Raw genomic sequence first — 27,655 nt, 5'->3', positions numbered from 1 at the left:
GGAGGCATTGATATATGACGTAGTAAGGATATTTGTTTGGACGAATGGAACTGAAGGGAGGATATAGTTTGAAGGATGTCAGAATTTGGAATTTTTGGGTTGACAAGAAAAGAACGAGAGTGAGGGTGTGTTTTAGAGAGCTGAAATAGAAGGTACTGTTGAAGAATGAGTAACAAGTGTCGGTCTTCGTAAATTAAAAAGCCTTATAGGTGCCCGTATATAAAAAGCACAAAGTAAAAATGTTATTTTTGGAAGTAAAAAGAAAATTCAATGTCAAGTGAAAGCAGCTGTACTAAGGTATCCAAAATACATTGTTCTCTCCGTCAATAGTCTCTGTTTGCCACACTTTTGGTTTTTCTTTGGTTGCATCGACCTCTATGTGGAGACTCAAGTGAAATGGGACATAAACTTTTTCGTGATTTTTAAATTGACATAAACTTTCACAGAAACCTTTTCGTGATTTTTAAATTGACTTTTGTGTACTAGTTATAATTTAATTTGTATTCATACTGGGTAATTTTGATTTCAAAATAATTTGCGGTATTTTTCAGAATTGTTTTCATTATTTTGCACAAGCATTTCTAGATTCATAGATTGTCTGTTTTCACAGTTTATTCTATTATTAAACATTTGTGTTTGAATTATTTGGTATAATTAATTTTTCTTTAATATACGGTTATATTTTATTTTTATTTTTCCATGAGTTTTTTCTGAGTATTGGTTTTGCATTTCTGTGATTGGATGACGTAAAACCTTGAGATAAATTTATTAATTTGAGCTAGCCCAATCAAAGTAGATATCAACAAGTAGAATCAAAACAATATATATATATATATATATATATATATATATATATATATATATATATATATGTATATATATATATAGTGATTTTTTGAATAACGGCAATTCGGTCAGATGAAATAAAACTCTATTTGTTCTAGGTCTCAATATTTCGTCACTATTTGGTGACTTCTTCAGGAGAAAACTGTAAATTTATTAAGATTAGATATGGACAAAAGACAAAACATTTCATTACTTACAACTATAAGAGTGATAATTTAAATTCGTTTAACATATTATATTGAACATTGACTTGAGAAATGACTGATGTTATTTTGACATATATTTCGGAGTTATGGTAACTGCAATATATTTTATGTTAATAGAATATTCTCTAATATTGAAAAAAATTTTTAGTGAATACGTCAAAGTAAACAAGAGAAAGTATTTGCGAAATTTTAAGGTGGAAAGGTAATAGTAGACAAATGAAAAAGGACTTGAAGTATTTTAAATTGACTATAAAATGTAATCGATGGTACGTAATGAGTTAGTGTAAGACTGGTATTCAGAACTTGAATAAAAATAAGGTAGATTCATTGTTAGTAGATTAATTGAGTAATTTGTTTGTATTTTTTAAATTTTGGGAAAGAATGTTATGAATTACTTAGAATATTACAGTAGATATTACTCAAATGGTTAGTGTCAGTCTTATAATTAATTGATTCTGGAGTTTTGTTAATATGTACCATCTCAATGAAGAGTCGTTTTTTATAGTTGTCAACTTGTTCCAAAATTTTTACATTATTAAAATCAAATTTATGTCCTGTATTTAAGTGGTGATCTACTAAGGCACAACAGTTTTTTTTTTGATGTTGCAGTCACTTTTATGTTGAGTGACGCGTTGCTTAAGCCACTGTTTACTTTGACCAATATAACAACCTTGACATTCAATGCAATTTATTTTGTAAATTATGTTGCTCTTTAATGTATTTGGAGTATTAGCTTTAGTTTTTGAGAACAACATTGAATTTAGAAGTGGATTGTACTTAACTAATTTGATGTTGGGAAAAATTTTGAAAAGTGGGACAATCTGGTCTGTTAAATTTTGGACATAAGGTATTTTTTTGTAAATAACTGGCTGTGGATTATTAATCAAAGGTCTATTAGATGAGTTGGTGTTATAAATAAGTTTTTTTAAAATGTGTTTTGGGTAGCCATTGTTCAAAAACATTTCTAAAGTTTATTAAGATTGATATCTAAGAAACTTCGATTACAAATTGTCGTTATCCGATTTTTCATGGATATGATTGTGTTAAATTTTTGATTTCTAGGATGATTCGAATAATAATTTATAAATCTGCCGGATGCAGTATCTTTTTGATACCAATCTAATATGATTTTGTTATCATTTGTTCTTATCACTTTGGTATCTAAAAAAGGTACACTATTTTGATTTTCATATTCGACAGTAAACTGAATATTTTGATGAAGTGAATTAAATATTGTTTTTACTGTCTCGACGTGGTTAAAGGGTACACTGCATATTATATCATCAACAAATTTATAAATAAATGCTAGTGAAAACGGCAATTTTGAGATTCCAAGATCTATTAAATGGTCTAGAATAATTGTTGCTAGTATAGGGCTTATAGGACTGCCCATTGGAGTTCCAAATATTTGTTTATAGAATTTATCATCAAAACAAAAATATGTGTTATTAAATAAGAAGGTTATTAATGATAGGAAGTCTTTTCTGGATAAAAATGTGAATTGTTCTATTTTAGACCATTTTTCTTGTATGATTTCAATTGTCAACTTAATAGGAATGTTAGTAAACAATGACACTACATCTAATGAGGTTAAAACATAGTTATCTGGTAGCTGAAGTCCATTTATAGAATTTACAAAAGAAAATGTATCTTTTGTATTAAAACTTGGCTCATGCTCAAATGTTTGTTTAAGTATATCTCCCAAGAATTTGGACAAGTAGTAAGTTGTGGAGTTTATAGTACTGACAATTGGACGTAATGGTATATTAATTTTATGTATCTTTGGTAAGCCATATAATTTAGGTATGTCAGAGTTGTAAATGGTTAGTTCTTTGGCTTGTTGTTCTGTAAGTTTATTTTGATTTTTTAAAGTTTTTATTAATTTATTATGTGTAGTTTGAATAGAGGTAGTTGGATCATTGTTGATTTGTGTGTATGTTGTGTTATCTTGGAGAAGAGTATTCGCTTTTTGAATATAATCTAATTTGTCCATTGCGACAGTACATCCTCCTTTATCTGCAGGTAGAATGTATAAGTTAGGGTGATTTTTAAGAAACTTTTTTGTTTTATAAAATGTTTTTTTAAGATGAGACAAGTTTATGGTTTTAGGATTTTGAATAAAATTTGTTGTTATATTGGTTACTTTAGCTCTCAGTAAATCTTTAGATGTACTAGGTATATCTTCGATGATGTTTTCTATGTCAGCTAAAAAATGGTGTATATTTATGTCATCATTATTGCATGTGACACCAAATTTCTGTCCAAGTGATAAGAAGTCTGAAATATCTTTTGGTATGTTAATTGTCGAAATGTTTTTAAACCATTTTGAGTTGTTTAAGAAAAGTACATTTGTCTCTAAATTGTTTGCTAAGGTATTGAATTTGTCAATGTTATTTTGTTTAGTTTTTTTAAAAGTCGAATCAAAACTTGATTTTAATCGATGTGAATATTCACTAAAAATTGTCATGGGAATAAGATTTTTTAATTCAATTTTTATGTTAGTTATATTATGATTTATAGATGAAATTTTATTGCATGTTACCTTAATCTCCAAAGATAAAGTTTTACGATTTGTTGTTAATATAAAATTTTCAATTTTGTTGTTTAGAAATCGGTTTGTATTAGTAGTTAAAAGATTTTCAATGTTCTTTTTGCTATCTTGGATGTGTTTAGGTGATAAGTTATTTTTTCTGCATCGTAATAGAAATATTCTTCTGTTGGTATAATTTGCAAGTTGTTGGTTGAATGTTGCCCATTTCTTTTTCATATATTTCAAGATAACGACAATTTGTAATCGAAGTTTCTTAGATATCAATCTTAATAAACTTTTTGAAATGTTTTTGAACAATGACTACCCAAAACACATTTTAAAAAAACTTATTTATAACACCAACTCATCTAATAGACCTTTGATTAATAATACACAGCCAGTTATTTACAAAAAAATACCTTATGTCCAAAATTTAACAGACCAGATTGTCCCACTTTTCAAAATTTTTCCCAACATCAAATTAGTTAAGTACAATCCACTTCTAAATTCAATGTTGTTCTCAAAAACTAAAGCTAATACTCCAAATACATTAAAGAGCAACATAATTTACAAAATAAATTGCATTGAATGTCAAGGTTGTTATATTGGTCAAAGTAAACAGTGGCTTAAGCAACGCGTCACTCAACATAAAAGTGACTGCAACATCAAAAAAAAAACTGTTGTGCCTTAGTAGATCACCACTTAAATACAGGACATAAATTTGATTTTAATAATGTAAAAATTTTGGAACAAGTTGACAACTATAAAAAACGACTCTTCCTTGAGATGGTACATATTAACAAAACTCCAGAATCAATTAATTATAAGACTGACACTAACCATTTGAGTAATATCTACTGTAATATTCTAAGTAATTCATAACATTCTTTCCCAAAATTTAAAAAATACAAACAAATTACTCAATTAATCTACTAACAATGAATCTACCTTATTTTTATTCAAGTTCTGAATACCAGTCTTACACTAACTCATTACGTACCATCGATTACATTTTATAGTCAATTTAAAATATTTCAAGTTCTTTTTCATTTGTCTACTATTACCTTTCCACCTTAAAATTTCGCAAATACTTTCTCTTGTTTACTTTGACGTATTCACTAAAAAATTTTTTCAATATTAGAGAATATTCTATTAACATAAAATATATTGCAGTTACCATAACTCCGAAATATATGTCAAAATAACATCAGTCATTTCTCAAGTCAATGTTCAATATAATATGTTAAACGAATTTGAATTATCACTCTTATAGTTGTAAGTAATGAAATGTTTTGTCTTTTGTCCATATCTAATCTTAATAAATTTACAGTTTTCTCCTGAAGAAGTCACCAAATAGTGACGAAATATTGAGACCTAGAACAAATAGAGTTTTATTTCATCTGACCGAATTGCCTTATTCAAAAAATCACTATTTAACACAGTACGGTCGAAAATATTTGTACAAATATATATATATATATATATATATATATATATATATATATATATATATAAAACAAGGCTGAATGTATATATATATATATACATATACAATAAAAAACATCTTTTGTTTTTTCATATATATATATATATATATATATATATATATATATATATATATATATATATATATATATATATATTGTTATATTTCTATTTGATATGAAAATTAAAATTTGATAATTATAAACAAAATTCAATTTAATATAAAATATTTTCAATTTTCTCAACCACGGGCATATAAATTTAGAACAACCTGTATACAACAAATTGTTATATTTAATTTTAAGAAGTGATTAAATAAGACTCAAGTGAAATCGATAATAGGTCATAATCGTTGTTCGCGGAAGGTTCGATCATTAGCCGATGCTAAATAAGACTTAGTAGAAATAGAGAATAGGTCATTAAAATTTTGTAATTAGTAGAAAGTAATTTTAGAATGGGAATTAACTATTTTTCTTTTGAAATCCATTAAGCATATTTAGAAAGTTTAAAAATTGGTTTTGAGGAATACTGCGAATGAGAGTTGGTGGTGGAAGTTTGATTTGTGAATCTGGAATGGATATTTAGAAAGTAGGGGAATGAATGACAAATAGAGATCAGAATGTTTTGAGCTGTCGAGAAGTGAAGTCCAGTAGTAGACGGTAGTGTACGGAGAGTGAGAAAGCCGGTGTAGTTCCGTGAGTGTGGAGTATCTATCGTGGAACGAGAGGTAGGCCAGGTTGAGAGTAAAAGAACCTCTTTGAGCCAAGAGTTCCCGGTAGCTGATTGCAGTTTCGAAAAAGGTAGAACACAGCATCACGACAGAAGCAGGAAGCGAGAGCTATACGAGATAGTTTCAGAGGAGAACATTACTGGAAGCCAGGACGAGGTTTTGATTGCAGCCAAGGATAGCAGGAAACGGGTCTTGTGTGAAGACATTCTCAGTTCACCAGAAAAAGGTCAGTCTCATTTGTTTGGACATGAATGTATGGGTTTTTCGTATTAAATACCACATTTAAAATTAAAGAAACATAATCAATAATATCAGAAAAGCTTCATCAAACTTAAATAGAATTGTTGCTAATAAATCATAATAGTTAAATGTTAATAAAAACTTTCAATTGGAAACCAAAAGGAAATAAGATTCCCATGTGTAAATGTTATGTTTAAGAATAATAAGATATAGCAAATATTAAGCAGTGATTGCCATTTAAATAAAATAAACAATATTTTGATTACAATTGTAACCCATGTGTGTTATTATTTTACTCTTTTCTTTCCTATCCCGATTAGGAACCATTAAGAAATACTTAGAAGCCACGTATGTAAGTACTTAATTTTATAAAAAGCCCTGAGATTGAAAACACATTGATATGTGATCTGGTAAATTAATTAGATTATTATTCATGCATTGATTAAATTAAATGACATATAAAAATATTATCTCATATCAATAATAAAGATCACATCAACTGTCGTCCAACGTGGAAAGCATGGAAAAGTATTTCTAGTGGCAAATTTGAAGGATAGAAAGAGTAAAGCCGGTATTTGAAAATTTATATGCCTGTGGTAAAAAGTGAGATACTTACATTTGATAACATAAAATTTTAGATCTCTTTAGGTACAAATTTTACATAACTGATTTAATATTTTATTTTACGATATTTACATTTGATATATTTATTGACAATTTATAATATTTGGGTGAGAAAAAGTCGTCTTGGTAACATACTAGTAAAATTTCATATTTGGCGGGGACAGTACTCCTTGAAAACAAATGTCTGTGACAAGAAGCCAAAGCAAAGACAACAAAAAACAAAAAGAACATTCAGACCAAGAAGATATTTTAGACACGACAATCATGGCATCAGAAAATCAGGAATTATCAGGAATAGATAAACTATTACAACTGATGCAACTCCAGTCACAAAAACTGGATGACAATCAAAGAGAAACACAACAAAAAATGGATGAAAATCAACGTGAAACGAAACAAGCCATGGAAGAAACATCAAAGAAAATGGATAAAGTGGATCAAAAAATGGATGAAACACAGCAAAAAATGGATGACAATCAACAGGAAATAAAACAAGCCATAGAAGAAAACAACAGAAATATAGAGAGTATTAAGAAGGAAATGGTTAAAAAAATAGAAGAGATTACAGGCCCCGAGAAACACAAGATTACAGAGATAGAAATCAAAATAGGAGGGACTATACAAGACGAGATTTTAATCCCAGAAGGGAAAACGAAAATAGAGACAACGGAAGAGGAAATTATGAACAAAGAAATAGGCAACTATAAATGAAGGCATTCTATTATTACAGGAGTATGATTTTGAGTTCCGATATATAAAAGGGAAAGACAACATAATAGCCGACGCTCTAACACGGGATGAGGACACCGGAAAAAAGGAAACAATTACTCTACAGGTGGGACTAAATAGATTAATACAAGAAGAAGGGATATATTCGTTAAATGAGATAAGGACAAACCAGGAAGACCTAGAGGAAAGAGAAAAAAGAAGAGCGGAAGTAGAAAATAACATATATTTTAAGAGAATAGATGGAAAGGAACTATATTTAGTGACACAGACATTGGCCGAAAAGATAATAAAGAAATTACATGAGGACAATGGGCATATCGGTAGCAGAAAAGTTTGGCTCGATTTTAGGGAAAATTACATCAGCCGACAGGATTACCGCATTGCAAAGGAAATTACCCAGAAGTGCGATGTATGTCAAAAGTATAAGAGTCGGAATTTCAAAAACGAAAATGTTGCCAAAAATATTGAAGCCCGAAACAAACTAGACATTGTAGCAATAGATATGTTAAGCGATCTAATTATGACCACTAAAAGGAACAAACATATTCTGGTAATGGTGGATGTGTTTTCAAAATACGTAAAATTATATAGTTGCCGCACCACAAAGGGGGAAGAAATATTAAGAAAAATCGACAATTTTATAGCCATAGTAGGAACACCAAAAAAGATTCTACTGGACAATGCAACGTATTTCCGAAATGATCGTTTCAAGGGACAACTTCGAGAACGAGGAATAGAGACAAATTTTGTCAGCATCAGGCATCCACAGAGTAATCCTTCGGAACGATTCATACAGGAAGTGACGAAATTTCTTCGCATTGCAACAGATGGTCAACATCGCCACTGGGACAGGAAAATGGCGGAAATAGAAAGGTATCTAAATACAATTCCGAGCACAGTAACAAAAGAGACCCCAGAATACATCATGAAGGGTGTACTGCCGATAAGGCCATGGGAAGACCAAGATCCAAAAGAATATCAACAGGTGATTGAAACCGTACAGAGAAGATTACGGCGAAGCAACGAAAAATATATCCAAAGACAGGAACAAAATAGAAAAAGAAGACCAGTGACTTTCCAAAAGGGTGAAAAAGTACTCGTGAGGGCATTACGAGTATCAAATCTTCCTGGTGGCATTTGCGCAAAGTTGATGCCTGTTTTCGAAGGCCCGTACATCGTGAATAATGAAAATGGGATAAATAGTTATGAGTTGAGGCACAGGAACTCGGAAAAGATCCGAGGAATTTATAATATTCACGATGTATACAAATATCACGAATAAAAGACAGAATTACATGAAGTAGATAGTAAGTTAGGGTATAAGACGTAGATTAAAGTAAAGAAATATACAGGGAGTTGGTTTTGCCTCGAGAAAATTTATTTAAAAATGCAGATAAATTTTATCGAATACAAGGCGGGGATTTGTTATATTTCTATTTGATATGAAAATTAAAATTTGATAATTATAAACAAAATTCAATTTAATATAAAATATTTTCAATTTTCTCAACCACGGGCATATAAATTTAGAACAACCTGTATACAACAAATTGTTATATTTAATTTTAAGAAGTGATTAAATAAGACTCAAGTGAAATCGATAATAGGTCATAATCGTTGTTCGCGGAAGGTTCGATCATTAGCCGATGCTAAATAAGACTTAGTAGAAATAGAGAATAGGTCATTAAAATTTTGTAATTAGTAGAAAGTAATTTTAGAATGGGAATTAACTATTTTTCTTTTGAAATCCATTAAGCATATTTAGAAAGTTTAAAAATTGGTTTTGAGGAATACTGCGAATGAGAGTTGGTGGTGGAAGTTTGATTTGTGAATCTGGAAGGGATATTTAGAAAGTAGGGGAATGAATGACAAATAGAGATCAGAATGTTTTGAGCTGTCGAGAAGTGAAGTCCAGTAGTAGACGGTAGTGTACGGAGAGTGAGAAAGCCGGTGTAGTTCCGTGAGTGTGGAGTATCTATCGTGGAACGAGAGGTAGGCCAGGTTGAGAGTAAAAGAACCTCTTTGAGCCAAGAGTTCCCGGTAGCTGATTGCAGTTTCGAAAAAGGTAGAACACAGCATCACGACAGAAGCAGGAAGCGAGAGCTATACGAGATAGTTTCAGAGGAGAACATTACTGGAAGCCAGGACGAGGTTTTGATTGCAGCCAAGGATAGCAGGAAACGGGTCTTGTGTGAAGACATTCTCAGTTCACCAGAAAAAGGTCAGTCTCATTTGTTTGGACATGAATGTATGGGTTTTTCGTATTAAATACCACATTTAAAATTAAAGAAACATAATCAATAATATCAGAAAAGCTTCATCAAACTTAAATAGAATTGTTGCTAATAAATCATAATAGTTAAATGTTAATAAAAACTTTCAATTGGAAACCAAAAGGAAATAAGATTCCCATGTGTAAATGTTATGTTTAAGAATAATAGCAGTGATTGCCATTTAAATAAAATAAACAATATTTTGATTACAATTGTAACCCATATGTGTTATTATTTTACTCTTTTCTTTCCTATCCCGATTAGGAACCATTAAGAAATACTTAGAAGCCACGTATTTAAGTACTTAATTTTATAAAAAGCCCTGAGATTGAAAACACATTGATATGTGATCTGGTAAATTAATTAGATTATTATTCATGCATTGATTAAATTAAATGACATATAAAAATATTATCTCATATCAATAATAAAGATCACATCAATATATACATATACATATACATATACATATATATATATATATATATATATATATATATATATATATATATATATATATATATATATATATATATAAAAAACAAATGAAATAGAGAATGCGGAAAAATCCCCTTACGAACAATTCACATTGGATTTTTCCGCATTCTCTATTTCATTTGTTTGTTTTCGTACGAGTGGTCGTCCAAACCAGTACCTGTGGATCTTTTGATCACTGAGTGTGTTTCAAAGATCTACATCTTTTGTTTTTTCATATATATATATATATATATATATATATATACATATACATATACATATACATATATATATATATATATATATATATATATATATATATATATATATATATATATATATATATATATATATATATATACTCATTAACCGATAATACGAAGCCAAAAGTTCCATATTGCCCTATTAATATGAAGCCCGCATCGACAATACGAGGCCCGACTCCGGGCTTCCTAAAGATTAACGTGTATATGTTTGAGCCTAAACTGTACGCTGCACAACGCTATCAATAACACATTTTTTTTTTGGGCTTCGAATTGTCAGGGAGTATCTCCAAACATACGCCATTTAGTTCATCGATTTGACGGGTAGGGGGCGTCTCGAACATTAGGTGTATATTTATATACACATTTAATATATTTACAGCGTATTCGAAGCCCGAGTTGATTCACATACAGTACGAGTCCCGTTGAATTGGCAACATTGCTTCAAAGTATTGGCGATTGTTTTTAATACTCGAGACACCTTGTGCGGATTTAATGAGCCAGCTTTCTAAATTGTAATGGTGTTTTTTATAGAAGTATATCAAAAATATATACCGGGTGCTGCATCTCATTACGCACCATAGGAATTACAATGCAAAAATAAAGAAATACATATTCCTGCTTCCCTAATTGTTTTAGCTAAAAAGTCCATAAGACTTTTTTTGTAGCAAATTACTTTTTATATCAGATGGCATTCTCAAAAGACGAATTTCCCCTTTCCATCACCTATTTGAGTTATTAAGGAACAATCAACACCTTTTTTAAAAATTTCAAAGATCTGTCATATTTGTTGGCACAAGATTATCGTCAATTTATCACACTAAAATAACTACAAAATGATTTATTTATTTTAAATGATTTAATACTATAATAATACTAATACTTAATACACTAGTCATAAAATTTAACATACAACACAGTTTTAATATTTAATTAAAGCAAGTGCTCGAATATTCCACCATTTTGAACTAAACAATACCCTAATCTATGGTAAAATTCTCTACGAACGTTAGCCAATATTCGAGGAGAAGTTTTTCTACATTCTTCGCGTATACTATTTTTAAGTTCTTCTAGTGAATTTAACTTTTTTTCGGAATAAATCCTGGTTTTCAAATGCCCCAAAGAAAAAAATCGTTTGGGGCAAGATCTCCAGACCTAGGGGTCCTCTTAATTTGGCAATTTGGTCCAATAATACAATCATTAAAACAATTGTTGAGAAATTCTTTTACAGTCTGGCTATTATGGGCAGGACATCCGTCCATTTGGAACCACACCTCGTGGTCTTCTCGGACAACCTCTGCCAAAGCAGGCAAAATGTCTTCCTCTAATAACATTATAAAACGTTCTGCAGTTAGATTTTCCTCGTAGAAAAAGGGCCCAATTAAGTGATGACCTATTATTCCCAACCAGACATTTGTCTTCTTTGGGTACTGGGTGCGTGTTTCTAGAAAAAGCTGCGGTTTTTCAGTAGCCCATATCCTACAATTTTGTATATTGGGTTCATTGTTCAGAGTTAAAGTACATTCGTCCGTAAAACAGATATTTTTTAAAAACTCGCTATCACGATTGGCCCGCTCTTGCATCTCAAAACAGAACTCCGTACGTTTTTCAAAGTCTCCTTCTAATAGTTCTTGGTGACATTGGAACTTACACGATTTAAACTTTTGTTTATGCAAAATTCTCGAGATGGTCGAATTATTAGCTATAGTACGTAAACTACTTCGAGGGTTCTCAACTACAGCAGTTGTAACATCTTCTTCTTCTTAATATGCCGTACCCGATATCGGCCGTTGGCGGCCTCTCGCGTCTAACTATGTTGTGCATAATTCAAGTGATTACACAGATAGACGGGACCTACAGTTTAATGCCGGTTCCGAACGTTGTTGTAACATACTCAGCATTAACAGGATCTTCATTCTGTCGGGGTTGCCTTCTTGTACACTTGCAGTGTACCACAGTTCCGAAATCTTCAAATTTTTTGACTATCCTTCCGATCGTGGTATGATTTGGAATGGGACGATTTGAATATTTGGCACTAAATAATGCACTTATTTCCCGTGTACTAGTTCCAGAATAATACAATTTTATAATTTATACTTTTTCTTGTATGGAATAAATCATTTTGCAGTTATTTTAGTGTGATAAATTCATGATAATCTTGTGCCAACAAATATGACAGATCTTTGGAGGTTTTTAAAAAAGGTGTTGATTGTTCCTTAATAACTCAAATAGGTGATGGAAAGGGGAAGATATTTTCGACGATTTTCACTCCACGACTAAAATAATTCGTTTTTTGAGAATGCCATCTGATATAAAAAGTAATTTGCTACAAAAAAAGTCCTATGGACTTTTTAGCTAAAACAATTAGGAAAGCAGGAATATGTGTTTCTTTATTTTTGCATTGTAATTCCTATGGTGCGTAATGAGATGCAGCACCCGGTATATTTATAATATACTGTATTATACATAAATAAGTTATACACGACTTAAGTAACCAGTAGAGTAAACATTTTCACCGAGTAAACTAATTTACAGTCAAATTTCAATTCAAACGCATTACTATCAATTATTATTGTCAAATATTTTTGCTTTAGTCAAACCAAATTACTCTAAAAGCTGTTAATGTTATTTCTCTTCCGTTTTTTTTTTCGTATTTAAGAACGGGAATAAAGTATGGGTAGAGTTATTAAAAGAACGATCTTACTCTTTCGATTGGTTGAAGAAAAATAATTTACTGAATGGGCATAGTTGTTTCTAACTATCAAAACTACGTTATCACGGATATTGATTTTTTTTGTTAAATTTAAATAATACTCTAAAAAACAATAGGGCAAATTATTGATTTCTTGAAACTCTTCTCTCAAAACATAAAAGAAAACAAATAATTAATGTTATTTCGAATAAAATGAGAGAGTTGGGCCGTTTACTTATTACATTAAAAAAATCATATGATATTAAAAATTTATTTGATGCCTTGAAACCAGAACTATTTAATTACCTAATACTTGCTACCAAAGAAATAAGTGGTTATAGTGTAGAGAGTAAAAGTTTCAAATCACCATCACTAGCGTTGCATATGGGATCCAACTTGAAAACGGTTTGTGATGTAGCATACAAACTAGTTCTAGAAAAAAAAAACGTCTTCCTGGTATAGAATAGATCGATAAGAAAATTAAAAAAACCGAAATTAAAGATCTAAGAAAGTTAATTGAGGGTCACTGGTGTAACGAACTGTCTAGTTTAGCTTTGAAAACCCTTAAAGAGAAACACTGGGAAAAGCCTTTCCAATTGCCACTAGCAAGTGATATAAAGCTTTTTAATGACTACTTAAATGCGCTATCAGCTGAATCGTTTAAACTACTTCAGGAAAATACCAATATTAGAAGTAATTATAAAAAATTGACAGAATGTATTTTGGCTAAGACGGTGATTTTTAACCGTAGAAGAGTAGGGGACGTGCAGTATTTAACAGTAGAAACCTACGGGAGGAACTACGATACACTTAATCAAGAAAGTTTTACAGAGGCACTCACTGAAGTTGAAAAGATTATATATAAAAATCATAGGCGTGTTGTAACTGGAAGTAAAGGCTCAAAACCTGTTCCAATTTTATTTTCAATCCAGACGCAAAAATACATTAGACTTTTACTAAAAGTCAGACAAGAAACCAATGTTGTACCAGAAACCAATCCATATCTTTTTGCAAATCCTGATTCCGAAGATCGCTGGATGTCTGGCGCAAACACAATTAGAAAGATAGCTATTAATTGTGGAGCCAAACATCCAGAACTATTGACATCAACTAGATTTAGGAAACAAATTGCCACGACTCTGCAATTATTAGCCCTCGATGATGACGAAATGGATCAAATCGCCACTTTTATGGGACATACAAAGAAGACACATACCGAGTTTTACAGGTAATGTTAACTTTAAGAGTATGCATGCACTGTTAATTTTGGTTAGGATTTTTTTAAACTTTTTATGCTTGATATGATATATCATACATAATGTAATAGAATTAGCAACAATGGTTAAGTTTCGAAAAGTTTACTTTAAAGGTATCTCGTACACAAAATATTTCAAAAAGCTTTCTGTGAAAAATAGTTAAAACCGGGTTTTAATTGTTCCTTGTCCGAACTTAGCAAAACGCGTGTTGAGTCTAAATTTGTTTAACGAATACACATTTCTTTTTAAAATTTACCAGCATATTTTCTTTCAGCCTTTCCGATATATTTGAATGCGATATATGAAAAATCGTTATTTCCCCTTTAATATTCGAAAATCGTTGTTAGAATGTATGCTTCATAAATCCGTATTTAAAATAAATTATTGTTCTATTAGACTCTCACTGTTTCCGATAAGGTAAATTCGATGGATACTTAAACCATGTATCTACATAGACATTTAAATCGTTTTAAAATTAATAAGATACTTTTAGACTACCGCAAGATATCTACCAGACTGCTAAAGTAGCCAAGATTCTTTTACTTATGGAAAAAGGCAAGGGAAATCGGTACCGAGGAAAAAAATAAGTGAAATCAATATAGATGATAACGAATACTACAGCTCTGAATACGAAGGCGATGAAGAACCGATTATGCAGAAGGTGCTAAAGCGGGTTACAAGGGAAAAAAAACCTGAAGACGAATTAGATACTGGAGATTCTGACAGATATGTGCATCAGTCAACGGAACGTGATCAACATAATGAAAACACATTATCAAGAAATTATTTTAAAAAGGCGACTAGTCCGTTTCACGAATCTAACGAAGAAAATAGTGAAGAACCACCAACAAAAAAAACTAAAGGTATTAATAAGTAAAAGTGTCTACGATCATCACAAAACAAAACTTTTTGATATTCCGCCATATTTTGTTTAAAGTTACGTTATCAATGAATAAATATAAAAGTAAAAAGATAAAAGAAAGAAAAAACGGCAATACCTGAGAGTTTTCCCTACTTTTGTTTTTTCAAAATTACCACCGTTATTACCAGGTTAACATAGAAAATATTTTTGGCGGTTAGAAATTTTAATATTAAAATAAAACTTTAAATGAATATAGGTCATAACTTTTTAAACGACCACTTTACTTTTCTGCGCTTAAAATTTGGATTATTCCTGTGGATCCGTCCCTGGAAAAAATATGAAATAATAATATTAGATATTAAAATATTTAGTTAAAATACATTCATACGTGATTTTTTTTGTATTTTTTTAACGTTTTGACGTTTTTAGAATCATCCACGAAATCCATCCAGAGATTCAGAGCCAAATGGTCAGATAATGAAAAACAAGTTTTACTTCAGTACTTTGAAAAACATATTGAAAAAAAAAATTACCCCTCGGAAACATGAATGTGACGAACTACTGAAACTACCTCCACACGTGTTCGAAAATAAGGACTGGGTCCGAATAAAAACATATGTGTATAATACATTCCGTGAAAGGAAGTGATTGCTTATTTTTATTTTTACTGAACCACATACTCGTAATAGATTATTTTTAGTTCCAATAAATTACTTTTAAATAATATATATTTTATTTTCAAAAATGTTTAAACCTAAACAAATCGGATTTTTCTACGAAAAGATCATTTTTAAATATGATCAGGTACGCAATATAAAATAGTGAAAGTTGAGAAATCTGACAACCCTGTCGGGCTTCATATAGTCTGGTAAATATAAACATTTTATACAATTGGCTTCGTATTACCTTCAAATGTTTGGGCTTCGAAAGACCTAAACTATATATCTACTATTTGTGTATTAAAATAACTTACCCCTCAAAGGTTGCCTTTACTAACTTTAGAATTTCCTATATAACTACATAAAATACACTCCTCTATCGGGCGTATTAAGGGTGGGCTTCCGGTTGTCTGACTAATATAGTGGGCTTGGTATTAATAGAGTAATGTGTATATATATATATATATATATATATATATATATATATATCAAGTAGTGACTCTTGAGGATGCAGTCAGTTTATTTGGCCCACAAGACAAAGAAAACTCTTTGACTTACTGTCAAGCTTTCGAATTATATTTAATTCTTTTTCAAGACATCTACAAAATTTATAAATATAAAAATTAAGTAATTACAATGTATATTTTGTTTACTCACTAGTCGTTGAGATTGATTGAAAAAGTTGAAACTTTACTAGAAGGACAATCACACACATATTAAAATATTTAAATAATTTTAGTCAATCTATTACATTATGTTGTGTCCATCAGTGGCGGCTCATGATTTTTACAATAGGGGAGGCTATACCTAACTGTAAAATATCTAGACAAATTTGCACTAGCAAAATGCAAAAAAATGCGCCAAAAAATGTAATTTAAGGCCCCATCTTTTGACCATTTTTTATTTACATTTCATAATATCATCCTAATTCATAATTTCATGATATCATCATTTTAAAAATAGTTAGTCTAATAGTAAAAGTTTAATACCAAAGTTTGTGTCGTTTATTTGTTAACAATTCCATCTATTTGTAAATAGATACCTATGCATATCAAAATAAATACAGATTTGAAGTTTTGCAGTCCATACATAATGAAGCTTCAAATTTTTTAAGATACTCAACTGAATTTTTTTAATTCTAAACGCGGCCTACTGCGAATTCAAAAACACGATAAATTACCGATATTTTGCTTTGAGTTAGAGATATCGGAAAAAGTTATTTGAGCAAGTTGTTCCAAATATTATTATAACCCCACATACCAAATTTCATAACAAAATTCGCACTTTTAGATTTTTCATTATTTTTAGTCAGGACCCTAAAATTCGTTGTCCCGAGACGCACCCAACCACCCAACGGAGCTGAGAAGCTACACTGCCTCCCTTGGTATATCTCCGGGCAGCGTGTGATGGCGCCGTAGATGCCACTGTTAGGAGACCGGGTCTCCTTAAACGCCTGCTGCGCTGCACGGAGCATTAGCAACGGAGAAAGCTGGGCTTCTCGGCTCCGTTCGTGCATCTCGGGATAACCCAGGGTCCTGCCTACAATAATATGTAATAAAACTGAGACGCGATCATGCGTTCTAATGCTAATGCTCCGTACGTATGGATAATTAGTGATAATATGGAATTTACACGTTGTATAATAGCGAGAGTAATTGTTGTTTTCGCGATTCATGATAAACAAAACAGTATAGAGTGTGTAAAAAATTTATGGGGAGGCTGAGCCTCCCTTGCCTCCTCTGACGAGCCGCCACTGGTGTCCATGGTTCGTTGTTCAACATGTATGCAGTGTATACCATTTCTTTAGAAGGAAAGCAAAACCAGTAACAATAGTTTTTTATAATTACAGTTATTAATTTGATTGATGTAAAGTAAATTAGTCCAGTCAATGTGTCTACCAGCATAAAATGAATTTTTAATGGTGGAATGTACGATAGAAAATCAGATTATGATGTTGTGTCAAATGTTTTTTGATATGCTAATATGTAACAATAAATGTTACTTAATTTGTCTATATCTGACTTTCTATTTATACATTTTCTATTTTTCTGGATGTGTGTCATTTCTACAAATAACCTTTTCTGTTCATTCTTCACCCTCTCTAAGATTGACGCTTGTGAAAAATTAAATGTATGATTTAGATTAATTGAGTGATCTGCTAATGCACAAGCTTGCGATTTTTTTGTATTAATATCACTTCTGTGGGAAATTATTCTGCTGTGTAATGTCCGAGATGTTTCTCCTATATAAACCTTATCGCAGTCTGAGCAAGGTATTTGATACACTACTTTTGAACTTTCCTTAGTCGTAAGTGGATCTTTAGTTTTGGTGTATAAATGTGCTATAGTTTTAACGTTTCTGGTAGCAATTTTTATGTTTTCGAGTCCTTTAAATAATTTGAGAAGTTTTGGTGTTAAGAATGGAATATAAGGTAAAGATCCAAATGTTTGTGGTGTTGTTGGTACTAAGGTGTCGATTGTTGAGCTAGTGTTTCTTTCTTGGCTTGCCATATTCACTGTGGGTTGTTTTTTATTGTTGGTATTGTCAATCAATGTGATGGAAGCTGGAGAGGTAGCAGTACTAAAAATTAATTTATTAAGTAGTCCTACTGGATAAGAGTTTTCCATTAATATGTTTTTTAGTCTCTTCAAACTCTTTTCTCTATATGTTGGATGAGATATTTTTATTACTCGACTTTTTAGTCCCAAAATTAAGTTTATTTTCATTCTTGTAGGATGTTCAGAATAGTAATTTATGAATCTATTGCTAGAAATCGGTTTTCGATACCATTCTGTTTTGAGACTATTATCTTGAGTGCGATGGACTAGCATATCCAGAAAAGGGAGACTGTTGTTTTGTTCTCTTTCTGCAGTGAACTGTAGTTGGCTACATTGGTTGTTGAAAATATTTAAAACCTCATTTATTTTATCATTGGGTACTGCTAGGATCAAATCATCTACAAAACGTTTGACAAATGGAATATGAAAAGGTATTATTTTTAAACATTCTTCAATGAGATCATCAAGAGCATAATTACACATGATTGGCGATAATGAGCTTCCCATAGGAGTGCCTGCTGTTTGTTTGTAATAACTGTTATTAAATTTACAGATGTTGGTATCAAATATGAAAAATAATATTTCTTTTAATGAATTTAAATTTAATGTGCAATGTGCCTGGATCTCATTCCAGTGTTTTTCTATGCTGTTTAGAATTAAATAAGACGGAATATTGGTATATAAAGATACCACATCAAAACTTACTAAAATGTATGTTTCTGGGATTTTTTTATTATTTATGAAGTTACTAAAAACAAAAGAATCTTTAATTACTATATCGTTGTTGAAATTGTATGCATTTGTTAAAATTGTTGTAATAAAATTCGCTAACTTACTATTGGGGGAATCTATTGAAGAGATTATTGGTCTCATTGAAAGAGTGGGTTTATGTACTTTTGGCAATGCGTAGAAACGTGGAGCTACTGAATTGTAAATTTTTAATGATTTTGATTCACTAGCAGAGATGTTGCCATTATTCGCTAATTTAGATACAAGCTTGTTTGATTTTTGTTGCAATGTACATGTTGGATCATTTGTGAGTTGTTTATAATACTTAACATCATTTAGCAAAGATTGACTTTTATTTGTATAATCGTCCTTGTACATTGCAACAGTTATGTTACCTTTATCACTGCGGAGAATGTATAATTCTGGATTCTTAATTAAAAATCTTTTTGCTTCACAGAACAAGTCATTAAAGAAATGATTACTATTGTTTGTTTTATGCAAATAGTTTGTTATAATGTTTGTGCTTTTTGACCGAAACATATCTTTGTTATTAGTGTCAAATTTTGCAATTAGTTGTTCTATATCAGACAACAAGTCAGATAATTTAAATTCTCTAAGATTAGGAAAAAGACAAAATTTCGGTCCTAAGGCTAAAAACTTTTTAATGTTAAATGGAAATTCTACATTAGTTAAGTTATGAAACCATTTCTCTTGAAATTTAACCATGGCAAAATTGTCAATTTTTAATTTTTGGAATTTATTTATATTTTGGCATTTTATGCAATTATAATGGATATTATATTTTATTTTTTGCCGTCTATTATATTCATCAATAATATACTTTGGCATTGACTGGCCTAATTTAGATTTAATATTTGCTAATTGTTTTTCAAAATATTTTATGTCCGATATTGTGGAACTAATTTCAAGATTTAATATTTGTTTCTTAATATTAGAATTAAAACTTTGTATTTTATTACCTGTTTTGCCTCCTCTATGATGTAATAAATTATTTACATTAACCATACTGTTCTTTATGTGCTTCGGAAAGATGTGATGTTTTCTACATTTCAGAAGGAATATTTGCCTGTTTCGTAAAGTAGCTAACTTGATGTTAAACTTGGCCCATTGTTTGAGTAATCCAACCTGAGTAAGTCCATACCGCATTTGGATGTTCTCAAAAAACCCCATTTGTAAAATATAAGATGGTGGTATTCTTGACACTATGTGCGTCGTCTATCCATCTTTTAAGGAAGGAATTGATAGTATTCTGGAATTATACCATCTTTTAAAAGAAAACAGAATTAAAGACATCTTTCCTTGGTCCAATGTTATTTTAATAAGTTACAGGGGTGAAAAACTAAAAGAAAATTAAGTGTGATTTTTAATTTCAAATATCTCATTCAAAAGAAACTTTTTGTTTATTCTAAGGAACTTTCGGCACTCGGCAATAATATAATTGTTCATTCTGCGATTAAATTTTTCAAAAATACTTATTAGTTTTCTCAGAATTCCAAAAAAATTAATGCATTGAAATAACGTTGGACCAAGATTTAGGCACTATCCCCTTAAACGGTTTGTCGTTAATATCGATAGAATGATATTTTGATATGCTGGAAAACATAGATAATTGAAAATGTGCTTAACGATTTTGCTCGTCAAATCTAGAAAGGTGTCTCTTCAATCAGCATAGATATAGGTACTTATAAGGACTATGTACTCGTAATCGTGGATGCTAATTACTTTGTCAATATAATTTTACTGTAAAGGAATAAAAAACAACAAAATAGTGCTTTATTATATAGGTCTGGATCCCGCGTATGAAAAAAAAGTTGATTAATAGCAAGCTGAAAATTTGTTAATAGCTTAAGGGTGTCTAGTCGGATAAATTTTGATATATGGGAACACTGGAACAAGGGCAGTTTTAATTGTGGAACAGGTTAAAAATTTGGAACGGTCAGACCACGAAAACGGCACATGTATTTTGTCCGACAGAACATCCAATTGATTTGTTACCCTTTCATTAAACTCTCATGCAAAAATCAGACTGCTATTTATCACCTGTCACAATTCTTGTCATTTGACATATTCTACATGTTCCACTCATTAAAACGCCCATTTGGTGATAAATAGCAGTCTGATTTTTGCATCAGAGTTTAATCTCTGTTCGGAGAGTTTAAGTCTGTTCTGTCGGACAAAATAAATATGGCGTTTTCGTGGTCTGACCGTTCCAAATTTTTAACCTGTTCCACAATTAAAACTGCCCCTGTTCCAGTGTTTCAATATATCAAAGTTTATCCGACTAGACACCCTTAAGCTATTAACAAATTTTCAGCTTGCTAAGCTATTAATCAACTTTTTTTTCATACGCGGGATCCAGACCTAATAGGCAATGGGCTGATTTTACTAATGTGTCCATGGTCTCTAACCGTGGTTGTAACGTTGTTTTAATACGTTCGATACGTATATTTTTTTAAGTACCTACTTCTCCCAGTACCTGAAATAATTTTTGTAATGTAATGTAAGTGAGCACATGTCTCTCATCGGCGACATCATCACTGGAGAGGCAAACCAAATGTCACCGATTTATTTATTTATTGTTTATACATATGACCTGGCCTCTAGTGACTAATCCAGGTCGTTTTTTCCTGATGGGATTACAGATATTTTTATATTTTTACATTTTTTACTAAATTACTAAATCTATTTTTACAATTTATTAATTAATTTGCCATAATCTATTAATTTTATGTTTTAAATTTCTTACAATTTTTAATTTTTTTGTTTAACTTATTTTTCAATTTCTCTTATATTTTTTTACCTTTAATAATTTATAATTTACTATATTTATTAGTATATTTCACTAGCAGCCTCTACCCAGAACGTGAAGTGTAACTCTTCATCCCTAGGCGGAGCCTGCTAGTATTTTCTTTTTCTATAAATCTAAAAACTATAACAATTAAAATTAATATTAAATTTCAACAAATATACATTTAACAAATTTAAATAAACAATATACATTTGTTAAAATATTTTTGGTACCATAAACTCCTTTCTAAGTTATAAAGACAGTCCCTCTATTTTCAGAAGAGAGTTGGTAATCTTTTTTTTTTAATTTAAATCAATTTAATTTATTTTTAATTATATATTCAATTCAAGGATTCTCCAGTGAGCCTTAGGCCCTTAGCTAGCGACCCCTTGAACTGTTTATATTTCATTTATATATACTATATATTATATATAAATTTAATTTTCATTTTCATTTTTATTTAGTTTTTAACACATTTAATTCAGTGTTTTTAATAATTATATTATTTATTGAATTATTATTTTTATTTATTTATTTTATATTGAATTATTATTATTATTGTAAATATCTATTTTTGAATTTATATTTTATTTTATTTATTTTAACTTTATCTTACTCAACTTCATTGTTGAATTCCTGCTTCCCTAATTATTTTACATCAAAAGTCATGAGAGAATACTTGTAGAGAATTAAAATCAAAAGTTAAAATTGTTCTACGATTTAAATGCATTCCAAAATTTTGAAAAATATGATACATTTGCCACAATAGGTATGCGTGTAAAAGTAAGGCATTCTGCACACGGAGCGTATCGTCATAGACGCGTATTAGATGCGACGTACGAAAGGCATACGCTTTCGTGCTGCTCACTTGTGTCTTTATGGAATACTGTACACGAAGCGTAAGCGGCGCGGAATCGTCAACGCAGACAAGCTTCAATCCGCCAGGCGTACAACGATGTCAGTAGCTTGCAGTACGCTTGAGTGTTAGAACACCTTTTTTGGCGGAACTTTATGAGAATGGCGGATTAAATATTAAAATTTGTCCAACTGATTGAAAATTATGAGTGTTCATATAATAATACCCAAACAAGAGTACCCAGAAAAATGTGTGCAATTTAGAATCATCTTCCGACAATTCTTTGGCGGCAATAAATAACTTTCTGTTGTAGTTTTTGTAGATATAAGGATGCACCCAAAATTTCCTCTTTCTTTTTTTTGCAGTGGCGAAGATAATTTAACAAATGTAAGTCCTCTTCATCACTTAACATATTTGCAACTACTGTAAGAGCATGGAAAACCTTAAAACAAGACGATCACATGCCGCTTGCAAATCGAATCGTTTGCGGATTTTAAGGCGCAAGGGAATCGTCACTGCATGACGAAACTTATACGCGTCTATGACGATACGCTTCGTGTGCAGAATGCCTAAGGCCACACGTTACTATTTAACTGACAGTGCTCACACCATTGACTGAATAAAAAAATCTTTATTAATCCTTTCTCCGCAACTGAGGGTATCTTATCAACTGTATTGTTTTTAAACAATAGATGATAAAATAAAAATATTGACAGTTCAAAAATGTGAACATTATTGCATTGTGTGTGGCCTAAGTTTGGGCTGAAAACTAAAATGTATTAAGTACATTTTTACAAAATTTTGGAATATGTTTAATTATGTAGACCAATTTTAACAGTTATTTCCAATACCGATTTCAATCCTCTTCAAATAGTTTCCAATGTCTTTTGATGTACAATAATTATTAGGGAAGCTGGAATTCAACAGTTCAGAATTTTACATTGAGTTAATACAAAATTTTGACGCATGTCAAAATTCTCAATGTGTTTTAATTGTATTCATTTTTTTCGAATCCTGAGAAAACTAATAAATATTTTTGAAAAATTTAAACTCAGAATGAAAGACTACATTATTACCGAGGGCTGAAAGTCCCTGAAAACTTCTATAATGTTTATTTTAATAAGTTACAGGGCTGAAAATAAAAGAGAAGTTTGATATTTAATATCAAATATTTCATTCAATAGAATCTGCTTGTTTATTCTAAGGGGCTTTCCGCCCTCGGTAATAATGTAATCTTGCATCCTGCGTTTAAATTTTTCTAAAATACTTGGTTTTCTCAGGATTCGAAAAAAATCATATTACGATTCAAATGACAGTAAACTCTCGTGACGTAATCTCACCAGTGCTGCCGTTCTAGTACAATTGTACTATTTCTAGTACTTTTTTAGCGAGTGAGTACGAAAGTACATTTTGTAAATTATCCACCCATTTCTAGTACATTTATTTCACAATCTATTTTCTTCACTTTATACAGATACCAACCAATAAAGGGGATGTATTATGTATTTGGTGATTTTTCTAGTGACTTTTTTGGTTATTGTATTGGTTGTGTGAACTGTCTTTTTAGTTAGCTGGCAACTGTGTTTTTAGTTTACACTTTATTACACCTGCCGTTGTGCCGTTTGCGACTTACTCTCTCTATGCTAATATATAACTCTATGCTTAGCTCCTCCATGTTTATTGTGGTTTATGTTTATAAACAAAAAATAGTCTAGCCGCGTTAATTAATCAATATTCTACAAGAAATATTTTAAGTATTTGATTTAATACTCGAGAGTATTTGTTTCTTAACTTTCATCTAAAGATGTATATATTTTTTTATTAGAACTTACATTTCTTGTTTTCTATATTTTTAGAGTGAGAATAAGTATTTAAAGTTTCAGTTGTTGTTTTAATGTAAATATAAACTACAGTAAAACCTGTGTTACCGGCCACCTGTACTAAAACGGCCAGTTAAAAAATTCCACAAACCAATTATATTATGTAGACTACAAAAACTGGCAATACCGGCCAACAGTCCTTTCATTTTTAATGGCCGTTACTGACAGGTTTTACGTTTTACTGTAGTGTATATTATATAAATAAAAAATAAAACTAGTTTTTGTTGTTTTCTTTGTCTTTTATTTTGGCATCTAACAAAATAACCTGTCATCTGTCATTTCTTCTTTTTTTGGGTTGTTATCTGTCATTTTTTTTCTTTCTTGAGCTGTCAAGTGTCATTTTTCCGTCGTTGGCGACAGTGAGTACCTTAGACAAGGAAAAAAGAGAGGACGGGTAACACTCATTTAAAACACACGTTCCAAAAGTGAAGCCAGTTTTTGGTTTGTTTGTCACCAGAAACATGGCGGTCACGTCAAAAATAACAATGGGTTGCCAGTGGTGGGTGTTCGTTGAAGGTTAAAATTTCATAAAAAATAAAGTAAATCATCATCTAAAATTCGTAATAAAAACATATGTATGTATTGAAACATATGTACGTAATATGAGCAACTTAATAAAACATTTACCGTACACAAATTCTTCATTTTAAATACATTTCATGTTTTTATTTTAAATACTCAATGCATAACAATACCCCAAAGATACGTCGATGATCAAAATCTCTGGTGTCAGTTTGGCTTCACTTTTGGTCAAGGATTACTCGTCCTCTCTCTTTCCTTGTCTAAGGTGAGTACAATCTAGTACATTTTATGAAGAATTAGGGATTCCAATGAACTGTCAGTGGTGGTCGGTGGATGGCTAAACTGACATGGCCATAGACATAGTTAAGGGGGGTGGTCATGGCGTATCTAATGTTTACATTGAATATTGACAAATTTGTAAAGAATATCCTGTTTGGTTTTGTTTTTTTGTTAATTGTGTAGCGAAATTTGTGAAATTGTGATAGCAAATTAAATATGAAGTGGTTTAAACATTGGATACGCCTATGGATGACAGTTTCGCCATCCAGCAGCCATATTATATCACGTGATTTGGAATGCCTAATTAGGCATTCCAATGAAACGTCAAACATGGCCGGGTGTGGGCAAAATCTAACCTTACATCGACATTAATTTGTAAAGAAAATCCTGTTTGGTTGTTTTTTTGATGTTAATTGTGTAGGGAAATCTGCGAAATTGTGATAACAATTTAAATATGAAGTGGTTTATCGCCTACAGAACTGAATTATCCCATATTAGTTACCAGTTTGTGTCAATAACTGCTATGGGATAATTCAGTTCTGTAGGTGATAAACTAGTTTATATTTATTTGCTATCACAATTTCGGTGCACAATTAACAATAAAAAACAAAACCAAACAGGATATTCTTTACAAAAACTGATGTAAACCCTATATTATTAAATTTTTGCCCACTGCCGGCCATATTATATCACGTGATTTGGAATGGTCAATTAGGCAATCCAAACCACGTGATTTTTAATGACAGGACGTATGGCAGGCAATTCAGCGTTGCCAGAGTTGTTAAAATTGTACCAATTTGATACAATTAACAACCAAACTTTTGATACTAAAGTCTCCTAAAGTAAAAACCTAAAATTTTGTGACATAAGAAATTTGCTTCAAATAATATTAAACGACGTTTTTTTAAGTTTTTGTGTTGGTTTAGTACTTTGTGTCACTATTCCAGTCATTCCGGTGCATTTACAAAAATTTCTCTGGCAACACTGCACACAAGCGATTTTATTGGATACTTTATTTAAATTTAAATTAAAATTTCAAATTTAAGATACAATGTGGTATTACTAAGTACCTAAAATAATAAAATATATATTACCCCGATGATTTTACCTAAAATCTATTTTAGGGATGCTCAATATTATTTTTTATTAAACTTATAAAACATAAAATTTGTTAACCTAGCTTTCTTCAATCTTCCAAATTACTTAGTTAAAACTTTTTAACTACTTATTAAAGTTTATTGACGTAAGCAATATTTGTTACTATGTCACAGAAGTATTTAGCAATACTTACATGGACATAAAATACGAAAATTACTTTAAAATACTAAAATAACACTATTGGGATAAACCTTGAAATTTTTGTACACGATTTTGCCTGTTTGCTTGGTTTCTCGCTAGGGCGGCGGTGGCGTAGAAATAGATGCTACTTTTGCATTGGAGTGAATGTGAAAATTTCGAAAATAATTAATTATTCGTAGTTAATATAAGATTATTGGTTTTGGTGGTTAATATTATTTAAATATGAGTGCCAAGAAAGCTTACACTAAAAGAACTTGCTTCGTACCGGGATTTATATCGAGTTATCGTTCCGATAAAAAATTCAAAAGGGAACTTCATGAAGTTAATAAAGACTTTTTATAAAGATTTGTCTTTATGTTATTTAAAACGTTCGTGGATTAAACCTATTCGTTTGTATGTTATTTCCTTCGGTGTAAATAAAGTTTGTGCCTATTATTGGTTTTTATTTTAACCTGAAAATTATAGTGATAATAGTAGGAGGATCTTGAAAGTTTTTCTGTCGAAACAATACATTTTTTGAGACAAAATATTTCACAAAAATTAACATTAATTTTATAAAAGTCAGACTATCGTCTGCGTAGTTTATAGACATATATTTTTATTAACTAAATTTAAACATCTGATAGGTAAGCTTTCAGAATATAGATAAATGAAGTATTCAAAAGAAAAAGCAGTTTAAATTTTGATAAAAAGAATAATTAAAAAGAATTGATCAATAAACTTCAAATTATTTAAATAACTTTTTAAACTTTTTAAAAACAATTACGTACAGTTAAGTCAATTTTTTCAACTAACAAACTTTTTAATATCAGTTACAAAGATATTAAAAAATTAATTTGCAGTTGAAATAC

The 27,655-nt window shown here is 30.6% G+C and overlaps 2 protein-coding genes across 2 annotated transcripts in view; both read left to right on the top strand.

Moving 5' to 3' along the window:
• Positions 1–27,655, top strand: part of LOC114333209 (zinc finger protein 227-like) — a 150,832-nt gene that overhangs the window by 69,244 nt on the left and 53,933 nt on the right. The gene's annotated exons all lie outside the window — the stretch shown is intronic.
• LOC126889591 (uncharacterized) lies at positions 13,039–15,937 on the top strand. The gene is made up of 2 exons (XM_050658012.1): positions 13,039–15,214; positions 15,643–15,937. Exons 1-2 carry the CDS (start codon positions 15,004–15,006, stop codon positions 15,759–15,761), a joined length of 330 nt encoding a protein of 109 aa, XP_050513969.1. The 5' UTR covers positions 13,039–15,003; the 3' UTR covers positions 15,762–15,937.

This window comes from Diabrotica virgifera, chromosome 1, assembly GCF_917563875.1.
Source record: "Diabrotica virgifera virgifera chromosome 1, PGI_DIABVI_V3a".
NCBI classification, from domain to species: domain Eukaryota; kingdom Metazoa; phylum Arthropoda; class Insecta; order Coleoptera; family Chrysomelidae; genus Diabrotica; species Diabrotica virgifera.
This window is presented reverse-complemented; position numbering and strand designations above follow the sequence as displayed.

What these genes read in the sequence shown, in the direction of transcription:
- LOC126889591 (XM_050658012.1), top strand. Translation starts at nt 15,004, where the DNA reads ATGCAGAAGGTGCTAAAGCGGGTTACAAGGGAAAAAAAACCTGAAGAC. An exon ending in ACCAACAAAAAAAACTAAAG is followed by an intron (nt 15,215 to 15,642) that starts GTATTAATAAGT and finishes TGACGTTTTTAG; the next exon opens with AATCATCCACGAAATCCATC.